Source organism: Equus przewalskii, chromosome 27, assembly GCF_037783145.1.
Source record: "Equus przewalskii isolate Varuska chromosome 27, EquPr2, whole genome shotgun sequence".
NCBI classification, from domain to species: Eukaryota; Metazoa; Chordata; class Mammalia; order Perissodactyla; family Equidae; genus Equus; species Equus przewalskii.
The window spans coordinates 41,812,250-41,832,259 of record NC_091857.1 but is presented as its reverse complement, the minus strand read 5'-3'; the positions used below and the strand labels follow the sequence as shown (position 1 = coordinate 41,832,259).

Here is a 20,010-nt window from a genome sequence, read left to right as displayed (position 1 = left end):
CTGTGCTCTATTCCATTTGCTGAATTTAGCAGGAGTTTGAAATCTCTGGACAACTAACAAATCCCCCTCAGTTACAGCAACCATTATGGGGAAGTGGTGCCAGTTGAATTTGGGATCACTGAGAGTTTAAACACTTTCAGGCCCCTGCATTGATGGTGTCTATGAGTGTAGTTGCAAGTCAGCCTCAGTCTAAAGTCACAAATCTGTGCAAAGTCAAGTCCTGGTGTCTTGCACCACCAACTTCCTTACAGGAACTGACTACATCATTAGAGACTCCTCCTGGCTGAGTTCCTGCGTGGTCAGAGCTGTGGCTTGTGAGCTGCACCATTAGGGCCAAGCACACTTGTTTCACTCATCCATCAGACATTTTCTCTGCATGAAATACCCTTTTTTTGGCTATGATTCCATGATTCTCTTCTCTAACTTTCACATATGCTTCCAGTTTTCCTGTTAAATAGATATGTTTCTTTTGTAATTGAGTATCTGTGCAGCAACTTCTCTTTGGGATTAAAACAACTTTGTTTTTCATAGCATGTGAGGGACGCATTCTTAGACCATATTTTCTCATCAAACTCTCAGAATTTGTACAAATACCAACAGGAGCTGGATTTGCTCATCAGAGCAGCCTGAGGTCTCCTTCCAGGAAAGGAGAAGTGTGAAGGCTGCTGACAGAGGAGGGCCCATCCATGGGGGAGGGTCTGACGTGGGGTCCAGAGGGTGGCAGAAGTCAGGGACTGGCATGCAGCCCCCTGTCCTCACAGGTTTTGTCTTCCTTTGTGAAGTAGAGGTGAGAGCCGGTTAATGGGAAGGATCAGGGGCTGTGGGGTCGCCCAGGCAGGGGGAGGAACGATGGGCACTCTACTCTTTCACTTCACACTTCTTTTGGTGAATTTAGAAATCTCTTTGAGCTGAGCTTTCCAGTTTGACAGGCTTCTTTAGTCACGGCACGCAGAGGACAAGCTGCAGCTAGTGTGACTTGCAGGAAAGTCTCTGTCTCAACCAGCACTCGGCCCTCAGTGAAGGGGTGAGGATCTCAGCCATCAAACAGGGCTGCCACAGGGGCGGACACTGCGGCAGGGTCCCAGTCTCCGCCTCCCTCTCCCCAGGGTCAGATCTCCATCAGGTTTGGGCAGCAGAGTGGTCAGCCCAGGCCATGGACTGGGACAGTCACAGCCTGTCATGGCAACACTGTCTCCCCGTTTCCTGGGCTTCCTTGCTGCTGAGGGTAGACATGTGACCTTGTCCGGCCAATGAGACCGAAGTGGAAATCTGCTGTGAATTCTGGGAAAGCATCTACTGTCCTGATCCAAAGGGACAGGCGTGGCCAAGTGGCCCTCTTCTTCCATCTGGGATGCAGATGCAATGCCAGAGCTGCAGCCACATGGCAGCCATGAGGCAGGGAAATAAGGGCTACTATGTTAGGAACAGTAGAGTACAAGGAAAGGGGAGGAGATAGAAACTTTACTCACTCACTCATTTGACAGATTCTTTCTGAGCACTGACTCTGCCAGACCCTGTTCTGGACATGGGTAATCCAGCATAAAACAAAACAGAAACCTGCCCTCGGGTGGCTTATACCCTAGAGGAGAGATAAACAAATAAGCAAAACGAACACATGACAAGGCATGATACAGGCCATGTGGGAGAGGAGCTCTCCAGGCAGAGGGAAGGTGAGTGCAAAGGCCCTGGGTCTGGCCTGGGGCGAGGCTGGAGCTAAGTGCACATGGAAGCAGGGAGATGAGGGCTTGAGAAGTAGGAGTCAGTGGAGGTTCTGGGCAAGGGAATGGTGACATTGAATCTCTCTAGCTGCTTTAGGGAGTGGGACGGGGGTGAGGGGGAAGCCAGGAGGGCAGCAAGGGGCTCCTTGGGGCTCTGAAGAGGCCCCAGTGGCATGGGCCAGGGGAATCCATGGAGGGTGAAGAATGGCCAGGCTCTGTCTGCACATCTCCTGAAGGAAATGCAGACAGGTTTGCTGACTAATTGGACATGAGGTCTGATGCATAGGAATCCAGGAGGTTACCAAGGTCCTTGGCCTGAGCAAACATGCTGACATCTGCCCTCAGATATCTCACAGGAGCTCAAATGTGGCATGTCCAAACTTAAGCAGGGCTCTTCCTTACCTCCCTCCCCTCCCCAGCCTGCCCAACCGTAACAATGGCGAAGCCTGCAGATTCTGCCGCTAAGACACATCCAGTCTGCCTGTCTTCCCACGGCCGTGGCCTCCGCCCTACCTTCCTGGACTTTTTCAGGAGCTTCTGCACAGCCCTCCGTCTTCTACTTTAACCTCCTCTGGTTTGTTCTGCACACTGTGGCCTGATGAGTCTTTTGGTTTTTAATTCAGGTAAAATACATGTAAAATTTACCATTTTAGCCATCAGTTCAGTGGCATTTAGTACATTCACAATGTTGTGCGACCACCGTCACTGTCTAAATCCAGAACATTTTCATCACCCCAAAAGGAAACCCTGTACCCATTAAGCAGCCACTCTCCATTCCACCTAGAAATGAACCTGAAGCTGCTGACCGTCGCTGCCTTCACCCTCCCACAGCCTCCCCCTGCTTCCCTTCCCCCTCTCCGTCTCCTCAGGAAGGCAGGCAGAGCACTTCTCGCTGTAAGTCCTCCCTCCACACCCAGCACTATCTTCGAGCCCACCCTCAGCTACAGGTCTCTTCTCAAGAAGACCGTTCTCTGCCCCGACCTGTCAGCATCACCTGCATCTCCTTTCTCTGTTTCCTCCTCCATGACCTCCAGCTCCCCCCACAGACTCTGCGCCAGGCCTCTGGTAGATGCTCAGCAAAGAGGGATATATTCACAGAGGATGACCTCAGTCTTATTAACAGTACTCATCTGTGTGTGTTTACATGGGACAAAGTTGGGGAGGGCACTGAAACATGAGCAGTTGTCATCTCCAGTGAGGAGCTTTTGAATGATTGTACTAGAATTTCAAATTTTTCTTACAATGGTCAGGTGATAGACAACTTTTAAAAAGAAAGAAAAACATCAAAATGGAGATAATATTAATACATAAACACTGTCAACAGAATTAAGATGCAAATGAAATTTACAACATGTATGATAAAGGATTAATATCCTTAAAGGAAAATAGCTCCTACAAAATGATGAGAAAATAATGAAGGAGAATGAGCAAATTGTTACCGTGTGCAAAACACAGTGAATTTCTCAGACAAAATGTTGGGCAAAAGGAGCCAAACACCAACAAGTTCGCAATGGGCAATTTCCTCTCTGCAGCTTCACACACAGGCAAAAACATTCATGGTTAGAAGTCAGGATGGAGGGGCCCTGGCGGGTGGGGGAGTATCTAGGATCCTGGAACATGAATGTTTTAACATTGTGAACCTTTATATTTTGTGCATTTTTAAATAATTTTGAAAGTGATAACACCTGACTTTTTTATGCCAGAGAGAAGTCAGCACCTTCTCATCGCTGGGAGTTCAGTGATGGGCAGACTGAGGGGCACCGAGGCCTCAGACAGCTCTTCCTAACCACCAAAGCACTCCGCTGTTACGTCTTCTCGTGGTTGTGGCTTGTCTTTTAAACCTCTTCATAGTATTTCTGATGATCAGAAGTTCTTATTTTAAATCCATTAGAACATATCAGTCTGTTCCTTTGCAGTTAGAACTTTTTTGTCTTGCTTAAACTACCCTTCCATACCACAACGTCTGAAGTCTCCTATGCCGTTAGCTGAAATTTCCGTTTGGCTGTTCACACTTCAAGCCCATGGTCCACATTGACATATTTTTGTCATGGTGTGTAAGAGTCCCTGCCCTTACCATTCCCATCCTGTCTTGAGTCGGGGCTCCTCTAGGCACTGGGTGTCCCCGCGCACTGTCAGTCTGTTCCTCCCCAAGGCCAGACTGCGATCAAGGCTCTAGCTTCGCTCTGAGTCCTCATGTTCTGCACGTGCTTCTTTGCCTTCAGGAATATCTCACTCTTGCGGTCTCTGCTTATCCACATCAACTTGAGAATCATCTTGTCAGGTTCCACAAGCGCACACAAAACACAAAACAGAAACAAAAGTGAAGCCTCTGGGGATTTTTCATGAAACTGCATCGAATCTGCAAACTTCTGGGGAAACTCAGCATCTTTACCTTGATGATGCCCCCTGTTAATGAGCATGGTCTCTCTCTCCATGTAGTCAGGTGTTTTTAAACAACTTTCTTTGAATTTTATAAATTTCTCTGTACAGGTCTTGCATATCTTATGATATATTTACTCCTAAACATTTTTTACTTTTTTTTTTTAAAGATTGGCACTTGAGCTAACAACTGTTGCCAATCTATTTTTTTTTTCTTTCTGCTTTTTCTCCCCAAATCCCCCCAGTACACAGTTGTATATTTTAGTTGTGGGTCCTTCCAGTTGTGGCACGTGGGACACCACCTCAGCGTGGCCTGATGAGTGGTGCCGTGTCCACGCCCAGGATCCGAACCAGCGAAAGCCTGGGCTGCCGCAACAGAGCGTGCGAACTTAACCACTCGGCCACATGACTGGCCCCCATTTTTTACTTTTATGGTAATTTAAAGGGTATATTTTTCGAAATTCATTTTCCAATTGATTGTTGCTGACATATAAGAATGTGTTTCTTTTGTGAGTATTGATTTTTTTATCCAGCAGCTTTATTAAACTCTATTATTAATTCTAAGAATATATCTAAGTATTATTTTGCTGGGGCTATCGTAAGAAGGCAGCACAAAGTGGGCGGCTTGAACAACAGTTTATTCTCTCTCAGTTCTGGAGGCTGGACGCCCAAGATCCAGGTGTCAGCAGGGCTGGTTCCTCCTGAGGCCTCTCTCCTTGGCGTGCAGACGGCCGTCTTCCTGCTGTGCCCTCACGTGGTCTTTCCTCTGCACAAGCACACGCCTGGTGTCTTTTTGTGTCTCCAGATTTTCTCTTCTAAGGACACCAGTCAGATTGGATTAGGGCCCAGTTAACCACTTTCTAAATCCTCTCCAGACACAGTCACATTCTGAGGTGCTAGGGCTAGGGCTTCAGTACGTGAACTTGGGGGACGCAGATCAGCCCCTGACAACCTGCACGTCTTCCTTAGAGCAGAGGTGCTCAGGTGTGGTTCCAGGCAGCCACAGAAGGTCACCTGGGAGCTTGTTAGAAACGCACCTTGTCCAGTGCCCCAAGACCTCCTGAGAGTCGTCCATGTTACTGCATGTATCGGTGATTTGTTCCTTTTCATGGCCAAGTAGTTCATTTTATTAATAGACTGCGGGTTTTTTAATCCATTCCTCTATAGGTGGACATCTGGGCTGATTCCAGTTTTTGGTCATTATGAATAAAGTGCTACAATAAAGTGCTTATTCTTGTATAAGGCTTTTTGTGGACATATATTTTCATTTCATTCCAATAAGTACCTAGGAGTGGAATTGCTAGGTCATGGTTAACAGTTTAAGAAACTGTGAAAGTTTTCCCACGAACAAGAGTTCCAGTTGCTCCAAATCTCTTCTGACACTTGCTGTTGTCAGTCTTTTAATTTTAGCCATTCTAGTGTTTGCGTACAGATAACTTATTATTTTCATTTTAATTTCTCTGATGAATTATGATGTTACCTATGATGTCATATGCTTTTTCAGCATTAGTATATCTTCTTTAGTGAAGTGTCTATTCAAAGTATTCGCCCATTTCTAACTGGTTAGTAAAAGTCCTTTATCTATTCTAGATACAATTCCTTTTTTCAGCTATGTATATTGTACATATTTTCTCCTAGTCTGTGTCTTGCCTTTTCAGTTTCTCACTTTTGTTGAGGTCCAGTTTATCCATCTTTTTCTGTTATTTTTAGTGTTTTTTATGACCCATTCAAGAAATCTTTGCATGTTGTAAGGTCGTGAAGATCTTCTCCTTTTAATGCCTGTAGGTTCTACAGTTATTTCCTCTCTTTCATTTCTACTGGTAATTTGCATTTTCTCTTTTGGGGGATTGATTACTCTAGCTAGATGATTATCAATTTTACTGACACTTTCCAAGATTTTGATTTCATTGATTTCTTCCATTTTCTGTTTCACTGTTCTGCTTTTATCTTTATTATTTCCCTCCTTCTACATACTTTGGGCGTAGTTTGATCAGGTTTTTCTAGTTTCTTAAGGTGGAAGCTTGGATCATCAATTGTAAAACTTTCTCCTTTACTTGTACAAGTAAGACTATAATTTTGCCTCTACATATTGCTGTCAATGAGCCCCAGAAATTTTGGCATGTCCATTTAGGTATTTTCTTATTTCCCTTTTGATTTCTTCTTTGGTTTATGAGTTATTTAAAAGTGTGTTAATTTTCAAATATTTGAGGATTTTTTTCAGATATCTTTTGTTACTTATTTCTAAATAGTGTTGTGGTCTTGAGAACATACTCTGTCTGATTTCAGTCCATTTAAATGTACTGAGACTTGTTTTACAGCCCAGTGTATGGTCTACCGTGGTGAATCTCCATGTGTGCATGAAAAGAATCTATAACCTGCAGTTGTTGGGTATCGTGTTCTATAAATGTCAATCATATTAAGTTGGAGGATAGGGTAGTTCGTGTCTTGTGTATCTTAATAACTTTTTAACAATTTGTTCTGTCAGTTACTGAGAGAACAGTGTTGAAGTCCCCAACTCTAATTATGGGTTTGTCTGTTTCCCCTGGCAGTTATGTCATTTGTTCCTTCACATATTTTGAAACTCCATTATTATATGCATATACATATTTAGGATAGTTATGACCTTTTAATATTATGAAAATATCCCTCTTTATCTCTGGTAAGTGTTCTTTGTCTGACAATATAGCCACTCCAACTTTCTTATTATCAGTGTGTACATGTTATGTCTTTTTCAATCCTTTTACTTTGAACCTGTGTCTTTACATTTAAATTGCTTTTCTTCCGGACACCACGATATTCAGTTCTGTCTTTTCAGCCAGTCTGATATTCTCTACTTGTTTACATTTTTGCAGTTACCAGTAGATTGACCTTAAGTCGACCATGTCATTATTTGTTTTCTGTTTGTTCCATCTGTTCTTTGTTTTTATTTTTCCTCTTTTCCTTCCTTCCTTTGAATTGAATATTTTTAGTATCTCATGTATCTCCTTTTTAGTGGGTTTTTACCTGTACTTCCCTGTTTTGTCTTTTCAGCGGTTGCCATAAAGGTTGCAAAATAAATCTTAACTTATTACCACTTGTCTTCAGATAGCCTTATCCTGCTTTGTGGATAATGTAGACGCCTCCCAGCAATATGCGTCCGTTTCCCTTCCCATCTCTCATGCTGCTGTTTTCATACATTTTACTTCTACGTATGTTATAGATCCCACAGTACAATGCTGTTATTTCCCTTCCCATCTCTCATGCTGCTGTTTTCATGCGTTTTACTTCTACGTATGTTATAGATCCCACAGTACAATGCTATTTCTTCTTTAAGTAGTCAGTTATCTTTTAAATAAATTAAAATCATTAAATTTTAAGTATTTATCCTCATTTTTGTCATCTCTGGTATTATTCATCCTTTCATGGAGATTCACATTTCTACCTAGTATCGTTTTCATTCAGCTTGCAGAGCCTGCTGAAATACTCGTTGTAGCTCAGATCTTCCAGAGACACAGTCTCTAAACTGTTGTTTGTCTAAAAATGGCTTTATTTTGCCCTCATTTTTGAAGGATCTTTTCTCCAGATGTGGAATTCTGAGTTAACAGTTTCCTCTTTTCAGTACATTAAATATGTCATCCCCTTGTCTTTTGGCTTGCATTCTGTCTGATGAGAAGTTAGCATTCATTCTGTCCTCATTCATCTGTCTATAAGGTGTCTTTTTTCTCTGGCTGCTTTTAAGATCTTCCTCTCCATCACTGGCTTTCAGTAATTTGATTATGATGTACCCGTGTGTGTCTGTGTGCACACACGCATGCATGCTTATCTTGCTGAGTTTCATTGAGTTTCTTAGATGTCTGTTTTTGCCATTTTTGTCAAATCTGGAGATTCTTCAGTGATTATAGCCTCAAATATTTTTTAGCCCACCCTTCTAGAGACTTCACCTGCAAGGATTTTAGACTACTTGATCTTCTCCTCAGCTCTGCTAATTTTTTCAGCCTTTTTTCTCTCTGTGCTTCAGTTCAGATGATTTCCATTGCTATGTCTCCAAGTTCACTCATGTTTCCTTCTACAGAGTCTTACCTATTAAACCCATCCCATGAATTTTTCATTTCCGATATTGCGCTTTTTCATCTCCAGAAGTTTCATATGTTTTTTCTATAACTTCCATCTCTCTCCTCATTATGTTCATGCCTTGCTTTAAATCCTTGAACATAGTTAAATAGATGTTTCAAAGTCTTTATCTATTGCTTTATACCTGTCGTTTCTGAGTTTGATTTTACAGACTGACTTTTCCTCATTGTGATTCACATTTTCAGGCTTCTTTTCATATCTAGTACTTTTTAATTGGATGGTGGACACTGGGAATGTTACAGTGTCTAGATTTTTTACCTTCTTTTAGTGAGCATTTGACTTTTTCATGCAGGCAGTTAAATTGCTTGTAGATTAGTAACTGGAAATGTTTGAGCCTCATTTTACGCATTTCTGTGGAGGTCTAGAGTAGGCTTTACTCTAGGGATAATTGAACCCTATTACGAAGGTGGGGCCCTTCTGAGGTCACCACTGAGTGTCCTGGGCCTTCACCCAGTATCTGCACACTGGCTGGTAAGAACTTGAATGTCACCCAGGTTTGGGTGAACTCTGAATTTTTCATCTTAGAGCCTGCAGTATTTATTCTTTACAAGGCAGTTATCATTTACCCCACCTCGTGGAATCTCACCATAGTTATGTGCAGCTTAGTACACAATCAAACATTCAGGGAACCAGTTTTGATTTCCAGAGCACCCTTTCCACATAGCTCTTTGCTCTCCACAACTCTGCCCTGAAAACTTCAGCTGGCACAGCCTCCCTAAAGAGGATTGATATTTCTGACACAGAATGTTGAAAGTGCAAGCTTAAGTATTTAAGTTTTTTTTATTGAGGTCATAATAGTTTATAACATTGGGAAATTTCAGTTGTACATTATTATTTGTCAGTCACCATTTATATGTGCCCCTTTATCCCTTATGCCCAACCCACAGCCCCTTTCCCCTCTGGTAACCACTAAGCTGTTCTCTTTCTCTATGTGTTTGCATGAAATCATATGCTGTTTGTCTTTCTGTGTCTGGCTTATTTTGCTTAACATAATACCTCAAGATCCATCCATGTTGTTGCAAATTTTGTCCTTTTTTATGGCTGAGTAGTATTCCATTGTGTATATATACCACATCATCTTTATCCATTCATCAGTCGGTGGGCACTTGGGTTGCTTCCATGTCTTAGCTATTGTGAATAATGCTGCAGTGAACATAGGGGTGCATAAGTCTCTTTGAATTGTTAATTTCAGGTTCTTTGGATAAACACCCAGTAGTGGGATATCTAGGTGGTATGGTATTTCTATTTTTAATTTTTTGAGAAATCTCCATACTGTTTTCCATAGTGGCTATATCAGTCTGCATTCCCACCAGCAGTGTATGAGGATTCCTTTTTCTCTATATCCTCTCCAACATTTGTTATTTTTTGTCTTGGTAATTACAGCCATTCTAAAGGGTTTAAGGTGCTATCTCATTGTAGTTTTGGTTTTCATTTTCCTAGTGATTAGTCATGTTGAACATCTTCTCATGTGCCTCTTGGTCATCTGTATAACTTCTTTGGAAGAATGTTCATGTCCTCTGTCCATTTTTTGATCAGGTTGTTTGGTTTTTTGTTGTTGAGTTGTGTGAGTTCTTTATATATTGGAGATTAACCCCTTGTCAAATAAATGATTTGCAAATATTTTCTCCCAGTTGTTGGGTTGTCTTTTCATTTGGTTCCTGGTTTCCTTTTTCTTGAGGAAGCTCTTTAGTCTGATAACGTCCCATTTATTTATTTTTTTCATTTGGTTCCCTTGTCCAAGTAGACAGGGTATTCAAAAAGATCCTTCTAAGAGCAGTGTCAAAGAGTGTACTGCCTATATTTTCTTCTAGGAGTTTTATTGTTTCACTTTCAAGTCTTTCATCCATTTTGAGTTAATTTTTGTGTATGGCATAAGATAATGATCTACTTTCATTCTGTTGCATGTAGCTGTCCAGTTTTCCCAACACCATTTATTGAAGAGACTTTCCTTTCTACACTGTATGTTCTTAGCTGCTTTGTCAAATACTTGCTGTCCATGGATGTGTGTTTTTACTTCTGGGCTTTCAATTCTGTTCCATGATCTATGTGTCTGTTTTTGTACCAGTACTATGCTGTTTTGATTACTATAGCTTTGTAGTATATTTTGAAGTCAGGATTGTGATACCTCAAGCTTTGTTCTTTTATCTCAGGATTGCCTTAGTTATTCGGGGTCTTTTGTTGCCTCATATGAATTTTAGGATTCTTTGGTCTATTTCCATGAAGAATGTCATTGGGATTCTGATAGGATTTCATTGAATCTGTAGATTGCTTCAGGTAGTATGGACATCTCAACTGTTTATTCTTCCAATCCATGTGCATGGAGTATCTTTCCATGTCTTTATGTCAACATTGATTTCTTTCAATAATGTCTTGTAGTTTTCATCGTATAGGTCTTTCAACTCATTGGTTAAATTTATTCCTAGATATTTTATTCTTTTTTTGCAATTGTAAATGAGATTGTATTCCTGAGTTCTCTTTCTGTTAGTTCATTATTAGAGTACAGAAATGCAACTGATTTTTGTAAGTTGATTTTGTACCTTGCTAGTTTGCTGTAGCTGTTGATCATTTCTAATAGTTTTCTGATGGATTCTTTACAGTTTTCTATATATAGAATCATGTCCTCTGCAAACAGCAAGAGTTTCACTTCTTCATTACCAATTTGGATACCTTTTATTTCTTTTTCTTGCCTAATTGCCCTATCCAAAGCCTCCAGTACTATGTTGAATAAGAGTGGTGAGAGTGGGAACCCTTGTCTCATTCCTGTTCTCAGAGGGATGGCTTTCAGTTTTGCCCCATTAAGTATGATGTTGGCTATGAGATTGTCGAGAGTTTTATCATAAATAGATGTTGGATCTTGTCAAATGCTTTCTCTGCATCTATTGAGATGATCATGTGGTTTTTATTCTTCATTTTGTTATTGTGATGTATCACATTGATTGATTTGCAGATGTCAAACCATCCCTGCATCCTGCATTAAATCTCATTTGATCATAGCGTATGATCCTTTTAATGTATTGCTGTATTTTGTTTGCCAATATTTTGTTAAGGATTTTTGTATCTATGTTCATCAGCAATATTGGCCTATAATTTTCCTTTTTTGTTTTCCTTGTCTAGCTTTGGGATCAGGGTGATGCTGGCCTTGTAGAATGTGTTAGGAAGTGTTCTGTCTTCTTCAGTTTTTTGGAATATTTTGAGAAGAATAGGTATTAAATCTTCTTTGAATGTTTGGTAGAATTCTCCAGAGAAGCCATCTGGTCCTGGACTTTTATTTTGGGGGGCGGGGGGGGGGGGGTGCGTTGATTACTGTTTCAATTTCTTCACTTGTGATTGGTCTATTCAGATTCTCTATTTTTTCTTGATTCAGTTTTGGGAGATTGTATGAGTCTAAGAATTTGTCCATTTCTTCTAGATTGTCCAATTTGTTGGCATATAGTTTTTCATAGTATTCTCTTATAATCCTTTGTATCTCTGTGGTATGCATTGTAATTTCTCCTCTTTCATTTCTAATTGTATTTATTTGAGGCTTTTATCTTTCTTTTTTAGAGTTTGGCTAAGGGTTTGTCAATTTTGTTTAGGTTCTCAAAGAACCAGCTCTTAGTTTCATTGATTTTTCTACTGTTTCAATTTCATTTGTTTCTGCTCTAATTTTTATTATTTCTCTCCTTCTGCTGACTTTGGGCTTTTTTTGTTCTTTTTCCAGTTTTGTTAGGTGTAGCTTAAGATTGCTTATTTGACATTAGGATCACTTTTGCTGCATCCCATATGAGTTGGTATGGTGTATTTTCATTTTCATTTATCTCCACATACTTTTTGATTTCTCCTTTAATTTCCTCAGTGATCCATTGGTTGTTCAGCAACATGTTGTTTAATCTCCGCCTGTCACTTACTCAGCTTTTTTATTGTAGTTGATTTCTATTTTCATAGCATTATGGTCGGAAAAGATGCTTCATATGATTTTAGTCTTCTTAAGTTTATTAAGACCTTATTTCCCAACATATGGTCTATCTTTGAGAATGTTCCATGTGCACTTGAGAAGAATGTGTATTCTGCTGTTTTGTTCTATCTATCTATCTATCTATCTATACACACACACACACACATAATGTCCATCTGGTCTATTTTTTTGTTTATTCCACTATTTCCTTGTTGACTTCTGTCTGGATGATCTATCCATTGGTGTAAGTGAGGTGTTAAGGTCCCCTACTATTCTTGTGTTGTTGTTAATATCTCCTTTCAAGTCTGTGAATAGCTTTATGTACTTTGGTGCACCTGTGTTAGGTGCATATATATATTTATAATCATTATGTCCTCTTGGTGGAGTGTTCCTTTTATCATCATATACTGCCCCTCTTTGTCTCTCATTGCCTTTTTTTCTTGAAGTCTACTTTGTCTGATATAAGTGTGGAAACACCTACTTTCTTTCTTTTTTTGTTTACCATTAGCTTGGAGTATCATCTTCCATCTCTTCACTCTGAGCCTGTGTTTGTCTTTAGAGCTATGATGTGTTTCCTGGAGGCAGCATATTGTTGGGTCTTGATTTTTAATCCAGCCAGCCACTCTGTGTCTTTTGATTGGAGAATTCAATCCATTTACATTTAGAGTGGTTATTGACATATGAAGGCTTAATACTGCCATTTTATCACTTGTTTTCTGGTTGTTCTGTATTTTCCTTGTTTCTCATCCCATGTATTTCCGACTGCCAATTCAGTTTGTTGGTTCTCTATGATGGTTTTCTCAGTTTTCTCTTTATTTATCATTTGTTCTGATTTTTTGTTTAGTGGTTACTATGAGGTTTGTTTAAAAGATCTCATAAATGAGATTGTCCATTTTCTGATAGCCTCTTATTTCCTTACTCTAAGCAATTTCCATCCCTTTCTTCTTCCCTGTGTAAGTTATTGTTGTCACAACTTATTCTGTTTTGTGTTGTGAGTTTGTGATTAAAATGAAGTGATTTTAGTTATTTTTGATGTTTTTCATCTTTGTCTTTAATGTTATAATTAAGTGTTTGCTAACCTGTTCTGATAGAGAGCTGCAATTTTCATTTTGTCTGCCTATTTATCTCCTTACTCAGGGCTTTGTAATCCATTTCTTTCTTTTTTTTTTTTTTTCTGGATATGAGGGCCTTCTTGGTCATTTCTTGTAGGTGGAGTCTTGTGGCTATGAAGTCCCTCGGCTTTTGTTTATCTGAGAAAGCTTTTATTTCTCTATCATATCTGAAGGATATTTTCACTAGATAGAGTATTCTTGGCTGAAAGCTTTAGTCTTTCAGAATTTTGAATATTTCATTCCACTCTCTCCTACCCTGTAAGGTTTCTTTCTGAGAAATCTGCTGAAAGCCTGATGGGGGTTCCTTTGTAGGTTATTTTCTTCTGTTTTGCTACCCTTAATGTTTTTCTTTGTCATTTAGTTTTGCCAGTTTTACTACTGTATGCCTTGGAGAAGGTCTTTTTACATTGATGTAATTAGGAGTTCTGTTGGCTTCATTTACTTATAATTCCAGCTCCTTCCTCAGGTTTGAGAAGTTCTCAGTTATTATTTCTTTGAACAAGCTCTCTGCTCCTTTCTCCCTCTCATCTCCCTCTGTAATACCTATAATGCTTAGGTTGCATTTCCTAGTTGAGTCTGATATTTCTCAGAGAATTTCTTCATTTCTTTTTAGTCTTAGTTCTCTCTCCTCCTCCATCTGAAGCATTTCTATATTTCTCTCCTCTAAATTGCTAATTCTGTCCTTCATAATATCAGCTCTGTTATGTAAGGACTCTATATTTTTCTTTATCTCATTCATTGTGTTTTTCATCTCCAACTTTTCTGATTTTTTTTAGTTTCAATCTCATTTGTGAAGAATTCCCTCTGTTCATTAATTTTATTCCTGATTTCACTGAATTGTCTGAGTTTTCTTGTAACTCTCATTGAGTTGTTTTATGATAGCCATTTTGAATTCTTTGTCATCTAGATTGTAAACTTCTGTGCCTTCAGGATTGATTTCTGGGTGCTTGTCATTTTCCTTCTGGTCTGGAGTGTTAATATACCTCTTAATACTATTTAATTAAGTTTCGAATTAAGAATATTATAAGTCAATTGCTGGTAGCTCTGAAACTGCTAGGACTTGAGGAAGAGAGAATGTATCACCAACACACCAGGTTGATCCACCTTGGGTGATGTGATCAACTTGTCTCCCAGTGGCTTTTCAAAATGTTCACAGAGACACTGCCCTCTGGTCCTGGGTTAAAACAGGGCAGGTTCCAGGATGCTTCCTGCTCACTCTTGTGTAATAAAGAGACAGACCCCAGGTTGTCATTAGTGGCAAAGTCTTGTTTAGGAATTAGAAAGCTGGCTTCCCCAGAGCAATTAAAACTCTTACCTTCACTAAGGCCCCACCCCCCGCTTGGGGCTGGCCACTTACTTGCAAGGGGGAGGGGGTGGACAATGCCTGTCTCACACACATGCACACACACAAGTGCACATGCACATGCACAGATACACATGCACACACACACATGCTGGGCCCCAGGAGAGGAGGAGGGTGCTTCTTCCTTATCACAAGAATGCTGGGTGTCTCCTCACCTTTCCCGAGTGTTCCTGAGCAGGACTTGGGACAGCTCTCGGGGTCCTCTCTCCTGCTTGGTCCACTGTGACCTCAGGCTCCTTAGTCTCTCCAGCTCCATTTGGGGAGCAGTGAGAGGGGTGGGGATCATAGTGCAACCCTCTTCCAGGGAAATTTCTCTTCCTGGCCCTTTTATATCCCCTGAGTCTGGGGCCAGGAGTTGTGAAACTAGTTCTTGAGACTCCTTTTGTTATGCTTATGCCCTGGAGTGTTGTCAGCTCAGCTGGAATCCCTGGGAAGCTGCAGTTTTAATATCCTATCACAAAAAGGTGCGCCTGCATTGAGCACCTGCTGTGTACTGGCCCAAGATGGATGTTTCCTGCTCAGCAGCCCTGAGAGGTGGGAACCATCACCTTCTTTTATAAATGAGGTAGAAATAGCTTCATTCATTTTTGCCTCTAGAAAGAATAAGTTAAGTAGAGCATTTTTTCTTCTAAATGTTTGCCTTTTAAAAAGGTGTATCTTTTGCTTACCAGTGTTTCAAACTTGCCACTGCTCTCTAGAGGGTGATACTCTTGTACTTTGGAGGTGAGCTGATGGAAGTAGCTTTAGCCTTGCTACTTTGGAGAACTAACTCCTCATGAGGGTCTCTGAAATAATAACCGGCCCACCCCAACCCAGTGGGTCAGTGCTGAGCCCTGAGGGGTAAGCATGGGACACAGGAATGCAGTGCCCAGGGGGGAGTGTCCAGCAGCTATTCTTTCAAAGCTACACTTGAAATCTTTTATTACATCTGAAGGGAATTATTTCCTGCATTTTGGTGATGGGAGATTAGATAGAGAAAGAGTATATGTATATGTGTGTGTGTGTGTGTGTGTGTATACGTGTATACATATATATATGCTTTTAATTTATGTGTATGGAGAGAGATCGTGTGTATGTGTGATACATGTATATTTATAATACAGACACAGAGAGAGGAAAAGAGAGAGAGAGAAGAGAGCATACATCTGTATATGTATTGAGTATATGTTTATGTGTGTGCATAGGCTCAATTCTTAATAAACTATAGCTTCCTAAATGGAGTTTCAGTCTTTTCAGTGTTAATAGTTGTGTAGAGATTTCCTAATTTAAAAATTGCATATGGATGCAAACGTGTCAGGCCCCAGGAAAGTGGGAAGGGATGGCCAGTCCCTGGGCCCCTGCTGCTTTGAGGGCCACCAGGGCTATCACACATGCAGGGTGCAGCAGCCTCGTTCACACCCAGGGCCCCCAGGCCAGGAGGGCAGTGAATGCAGAGCTGCAATGGGACTTTAAGGACAGGCAGAATCTGAAACCATAGAACAAGGGTTTCTGTCTCAGAACACCAGGCACTTGGGCCACATAATGCCTGGCGTGGTGCTGGGGCCCCGTGGGTGATACAAGAGTGAAACTACAGAGTAGGTGAGATAATGATCACTTTTCTCCTTCCCCCAAGTCCTGAGTCACAGCTTCCAGAGGGAGCTAAGTCCAACCCTTCTAAACGGCACCGGGACCACCTCAATCAAGAGCTGAGCAAACTCACCAACTTGCTGCCCTTCCCTGAGGATGTGTAGGTCCGGCTCGACAAGCTCTCCATCCTCAGGCTGATTGTGGGCTACCTGAAGATGAAGAGCTACTTCACAGGTAAGTGGCAGCTGTGGTTCCAAAACAAGGTGTGAGAGGATGCCATAGGCACAAGCACTTGGAGTGAACCTTCAGACAAAAGCTATACCATTGCCTTTGGATCTCAGGCAGAAGTGGAAGGCACCATGCTCAACACAGGTGTAGTCAGTGAACCAGAACACAGGTGGGACAGGTGAACCAGAACACAGGTGGGACAGGTGAACGAGAACACAGGTATGGCAGGTGAACTAGAACACAGATTCTGCAGTGCATGCCCAGCCTGATGTGCAAATCCTGGGATCCACATTGTCTCTCAGGCTCTCCATGGAAGGACACAGGTCCCCTGCCTGGCCCTGTCCTGCACCAGGCTCTCCACAGAACGGCATGTGCAGAAGTCCTTAGCTGACCGCCTGACTTCTTTCCTTCCTTTGCTTTGTTGTTTCTTTTGAGAATCCAATGGTTCCGCCACCTTGAAGAACTTTGGCTCAGAACAAAGGGCCCATTTATCTGAAACCAGGATATGAACTAGGATATTTCTTCTCATCTTCTGGAAAACTGTTCTAAAATTCTCTATCAATAGGCACAGTCTACTCTTCCTAGTCCTACTTGCCAATTCACTGTTGTTGCTGAAAGATAGATAGTTTTAACCCATTCCTGCAGATGCAACTTGTATCCCTTGAGTTGGGTAGTGCAGCTGAGCACAGGTGAGTTTGTTGCCTCCTGTGTCCCCTGGGGGAGGAGAACATGTGCCCTTCGTGACTAGAGGGCCATGCTCTGCAGGGATGAACAGAGAAAGACTCTGGCCTGACAACATTACATATTGTTATAGCTGCTCAAAAAAGAAACTCAAAAACTAATTGGATCCAGTTGACCTTCATAATGTACTGAGAATTATAAAACTTTGCCGAAAATGCAGTGATAACTGCAGGAAAGTAGGAACTATTTCATCATGTGCTACAAGGATGTAGAATGCCTGCACAATGATCAAGCACATTTGAGGTGTTGGCCAGGGGCAGGGGCAGGGTTTGGGGAGTGACTGCTGAGCAAATACGGGTTGTCTCGGGGGGATGCTGACAGTATGTTGGAGCTAAATAGAGGTGGTGATTGCACAACATTTGAATGTGCTAAATGCCACTGGAATGCTCTGTTTAAAATGGTTGATTTCACGTTATGTGAGTTCCACAGGGGCTGAAATCCTTTGAGGGGAGGGAGGCGCAGGGCCCCTCAAAGTCCTCTCAGTGCACAAAGGCCCCCAGTGGCCTGCCCTGCCTCCTCTGCTCGGCCTCTGTCCATCTCCGGGCTGCCTGCCCTGGGCTGCTCAAGGGCTGTGTCCACCTCCATACGTCACTGGATGGGGCCAATGAGCATGGGGGCCTGCCTCACCCACTCAGCTCTGCTGCAGGCATCTGACAGCAGTGAGGACCCCAGACCCTCTGCTCTGGGTCTGATTTCCCCTCAGGACAGCTTGAAGGAAACAGGCACGTGTGTGCCCGTGGACTGCCCTGGATAGCCGCTTTCTTTACGTTGTTGTGAACTGCTTTGATGTGGAAACAGCCTGATCTTTACCCCAGTCCAAGTTCTGGTCTGTTCAGAGGTGTGGTTCTGGGTCCTGCGTCTCCCACTAACTGTACAGATTCCTCTGCTGGGTCTCTCCTCTGAATGGCAGAGGGATGGGTGATCTCCAAGTCCATTTCTCATCCGGGCAAGAGTGGGGAGAGACTGGGAGAGAGGCGTGGCCATTTCAGGAGCCAGCTTGGGAAAGCTGTCCCCATTCCTGGTTGGACCCTCAAGCCCATGGGGAGGGCTGAGCCCAGGGTCCACACCCACAAGGGCTCTGACAAGGACATGTGCCACTGTCTGCCAGGGTCCTGGCCTCCCTGAGCCACGGAATCCCCTGGGCTGCCACGCCAAGGGCCCAGTTTCCTTTTGCCATGGCCTGAGACTGGGGTCTCAAACCTTCCTTCGTGCTCTGGATGGACGGCTGTTAAAGCCTGTGTTCTAGGCTTGGCTCAGCCTTCCTCCCCCTACCCCCAAAGCCAGACCTCTCATGGCCCTGCCCTCACATCTCTGTCCTCTGCCTCACCCTCACCTTGTCCCCTGCCCTCCCCTCCCATGTCCCCTCCTCACCCCCCACCATGTCTCCCCCGTGTCGCCTCCCCATCACATCCTCTCCTCTCCCTCACCCCATGTTCCCTGTCACTCTCTCTTCTCCCTGCCCCACCCCCCAGCCCCTCATGACACCCTTGGTAGCTCTGGCTGTGCAGCCTCAAAGTCTCTGTGACTCTGACTCTCCTTGTTTTCCTTCCAAGTTGCCTAAAAGGGCAGGTACCAGTTTGTCTTTATCATTTAGCATCCAGTAAATGGAGGAGGGAGGCCAGACCCTGGGGAGTTGGCACCCATTTTAGCCCCATCTGCCAGAGGGGGGGGCCCAGAGACTGTGCCAGATGAGGCAGGGAGTCCACCCCTGGGTAACAAGACAAAGGCTGCTGGGGTGGGCACAGGTCCTCGCCCCAAGGCCAGCTACTGACAGCCACCCTGGGATACACTGAGTCACTGGGTTGGTCCAGGGCAGGCAGGCTCCTTGCAGGGCCCTTGGGCGACTGGCACCCTAGAGGTGAGACTAGGTCAGGGCAGGTGCGTCCACTCGTGTGAGCCCACCACACCCAGCAGACCTAAGGGGAGAGGCCACCTGCACACCCAGCCAGGTGGGAACTGCTCTGACACCTGCTCCATCCCTGGGAGAGGGCAGTGCCCATAGGGGTCCAACCCCCAGGCTCCAGTCAGCTGAGTGAACCTGGCACCTGACCAGAGGGCTGTGGTCAACTTTGTTATGTAAAGTCACAGCACAACTCAGCACAGGAAAAGCCAGGACCTCACTCAGTGTGGGGAGGGGAGTGGGCAGCATCAAGGGCTCTGACCGAAGATGAGGATGACAGTGTCAGCGACAGAAGAATGTGCTGTCATCTCAAAAGACTGCGGGCATTTTAGCGCTTGGAGGACCAGTCTCCACCCTTTCTCCAGAATTCATCATGTTCTAAACAAGGACATACTTTTTTTAATGATTGGCTAAAGTTAGAATTAAAGATTAAAATAGAAATCCACTTTCTTCTTCAGGAAATGCTTCTTAACTTTGGTAAGAGTATGATCTTGTCAAGCTCAGGGCTGTGAGATGAACCTGTCCAGTCTGTCTCTTTAAATTTTACCACCTGTCTTGGTCAGGTCCAGCCCCAGCTGTGTCACCACAGTCCCCTAGACAAGACATGAGCTGTTTTACAGGTAGCATTGTCTGGCACTAAATCTGAGCTCACAGGTGCCAGGGCCAGGTCTGCAAGTTACTGGCCTATGCCTCTCAGTCACCAGATGGCTTCATGGCTCCTGCCATCAGGCTCGTGTTCCAGGCAGGAGAAAGGAAAAAAGAAACAAGTGACGGTGCCCACCTCCACTATCCCTGGGCAACTTCAGCTTATATCTTCGTGTCATGGGGGCACCTAGCGCCAAGGAAGGCTGGGAAATGTAATTTTTCTGATCTTGGTATTAAAAACAGCTTTAAAGATAGTATTTTCCTGTTGATGGATTTGAAGTTTTGTTGCAACAGTGCAGCAGCAGGAATGTCAT

The 20,010-nt window shown here is 43.0% G+C and overlaps 1 protein-coding gene across 1 annotated transcript in view; it reads left to right on the top strand.

The window, feature by feature from the left end:
* Nucleotides 1–20,010, top strand: part of LOC103541609 (aryl hydrocarbon receptor-like) — a 61,137-nt gene that overhangs the window by 4,508 nt on the left and 36,619 nt on the right. The window contains 1 exon segment of the mRNA XM_070598071.1: nucleotides 16,229–16,416. Coding sequence (XP_070454172.1) covers nucleotides 16,398–16,416 — 19 coding nt within the window. The 5' untranslated portion in view covers nucleotides 16,229–16,397.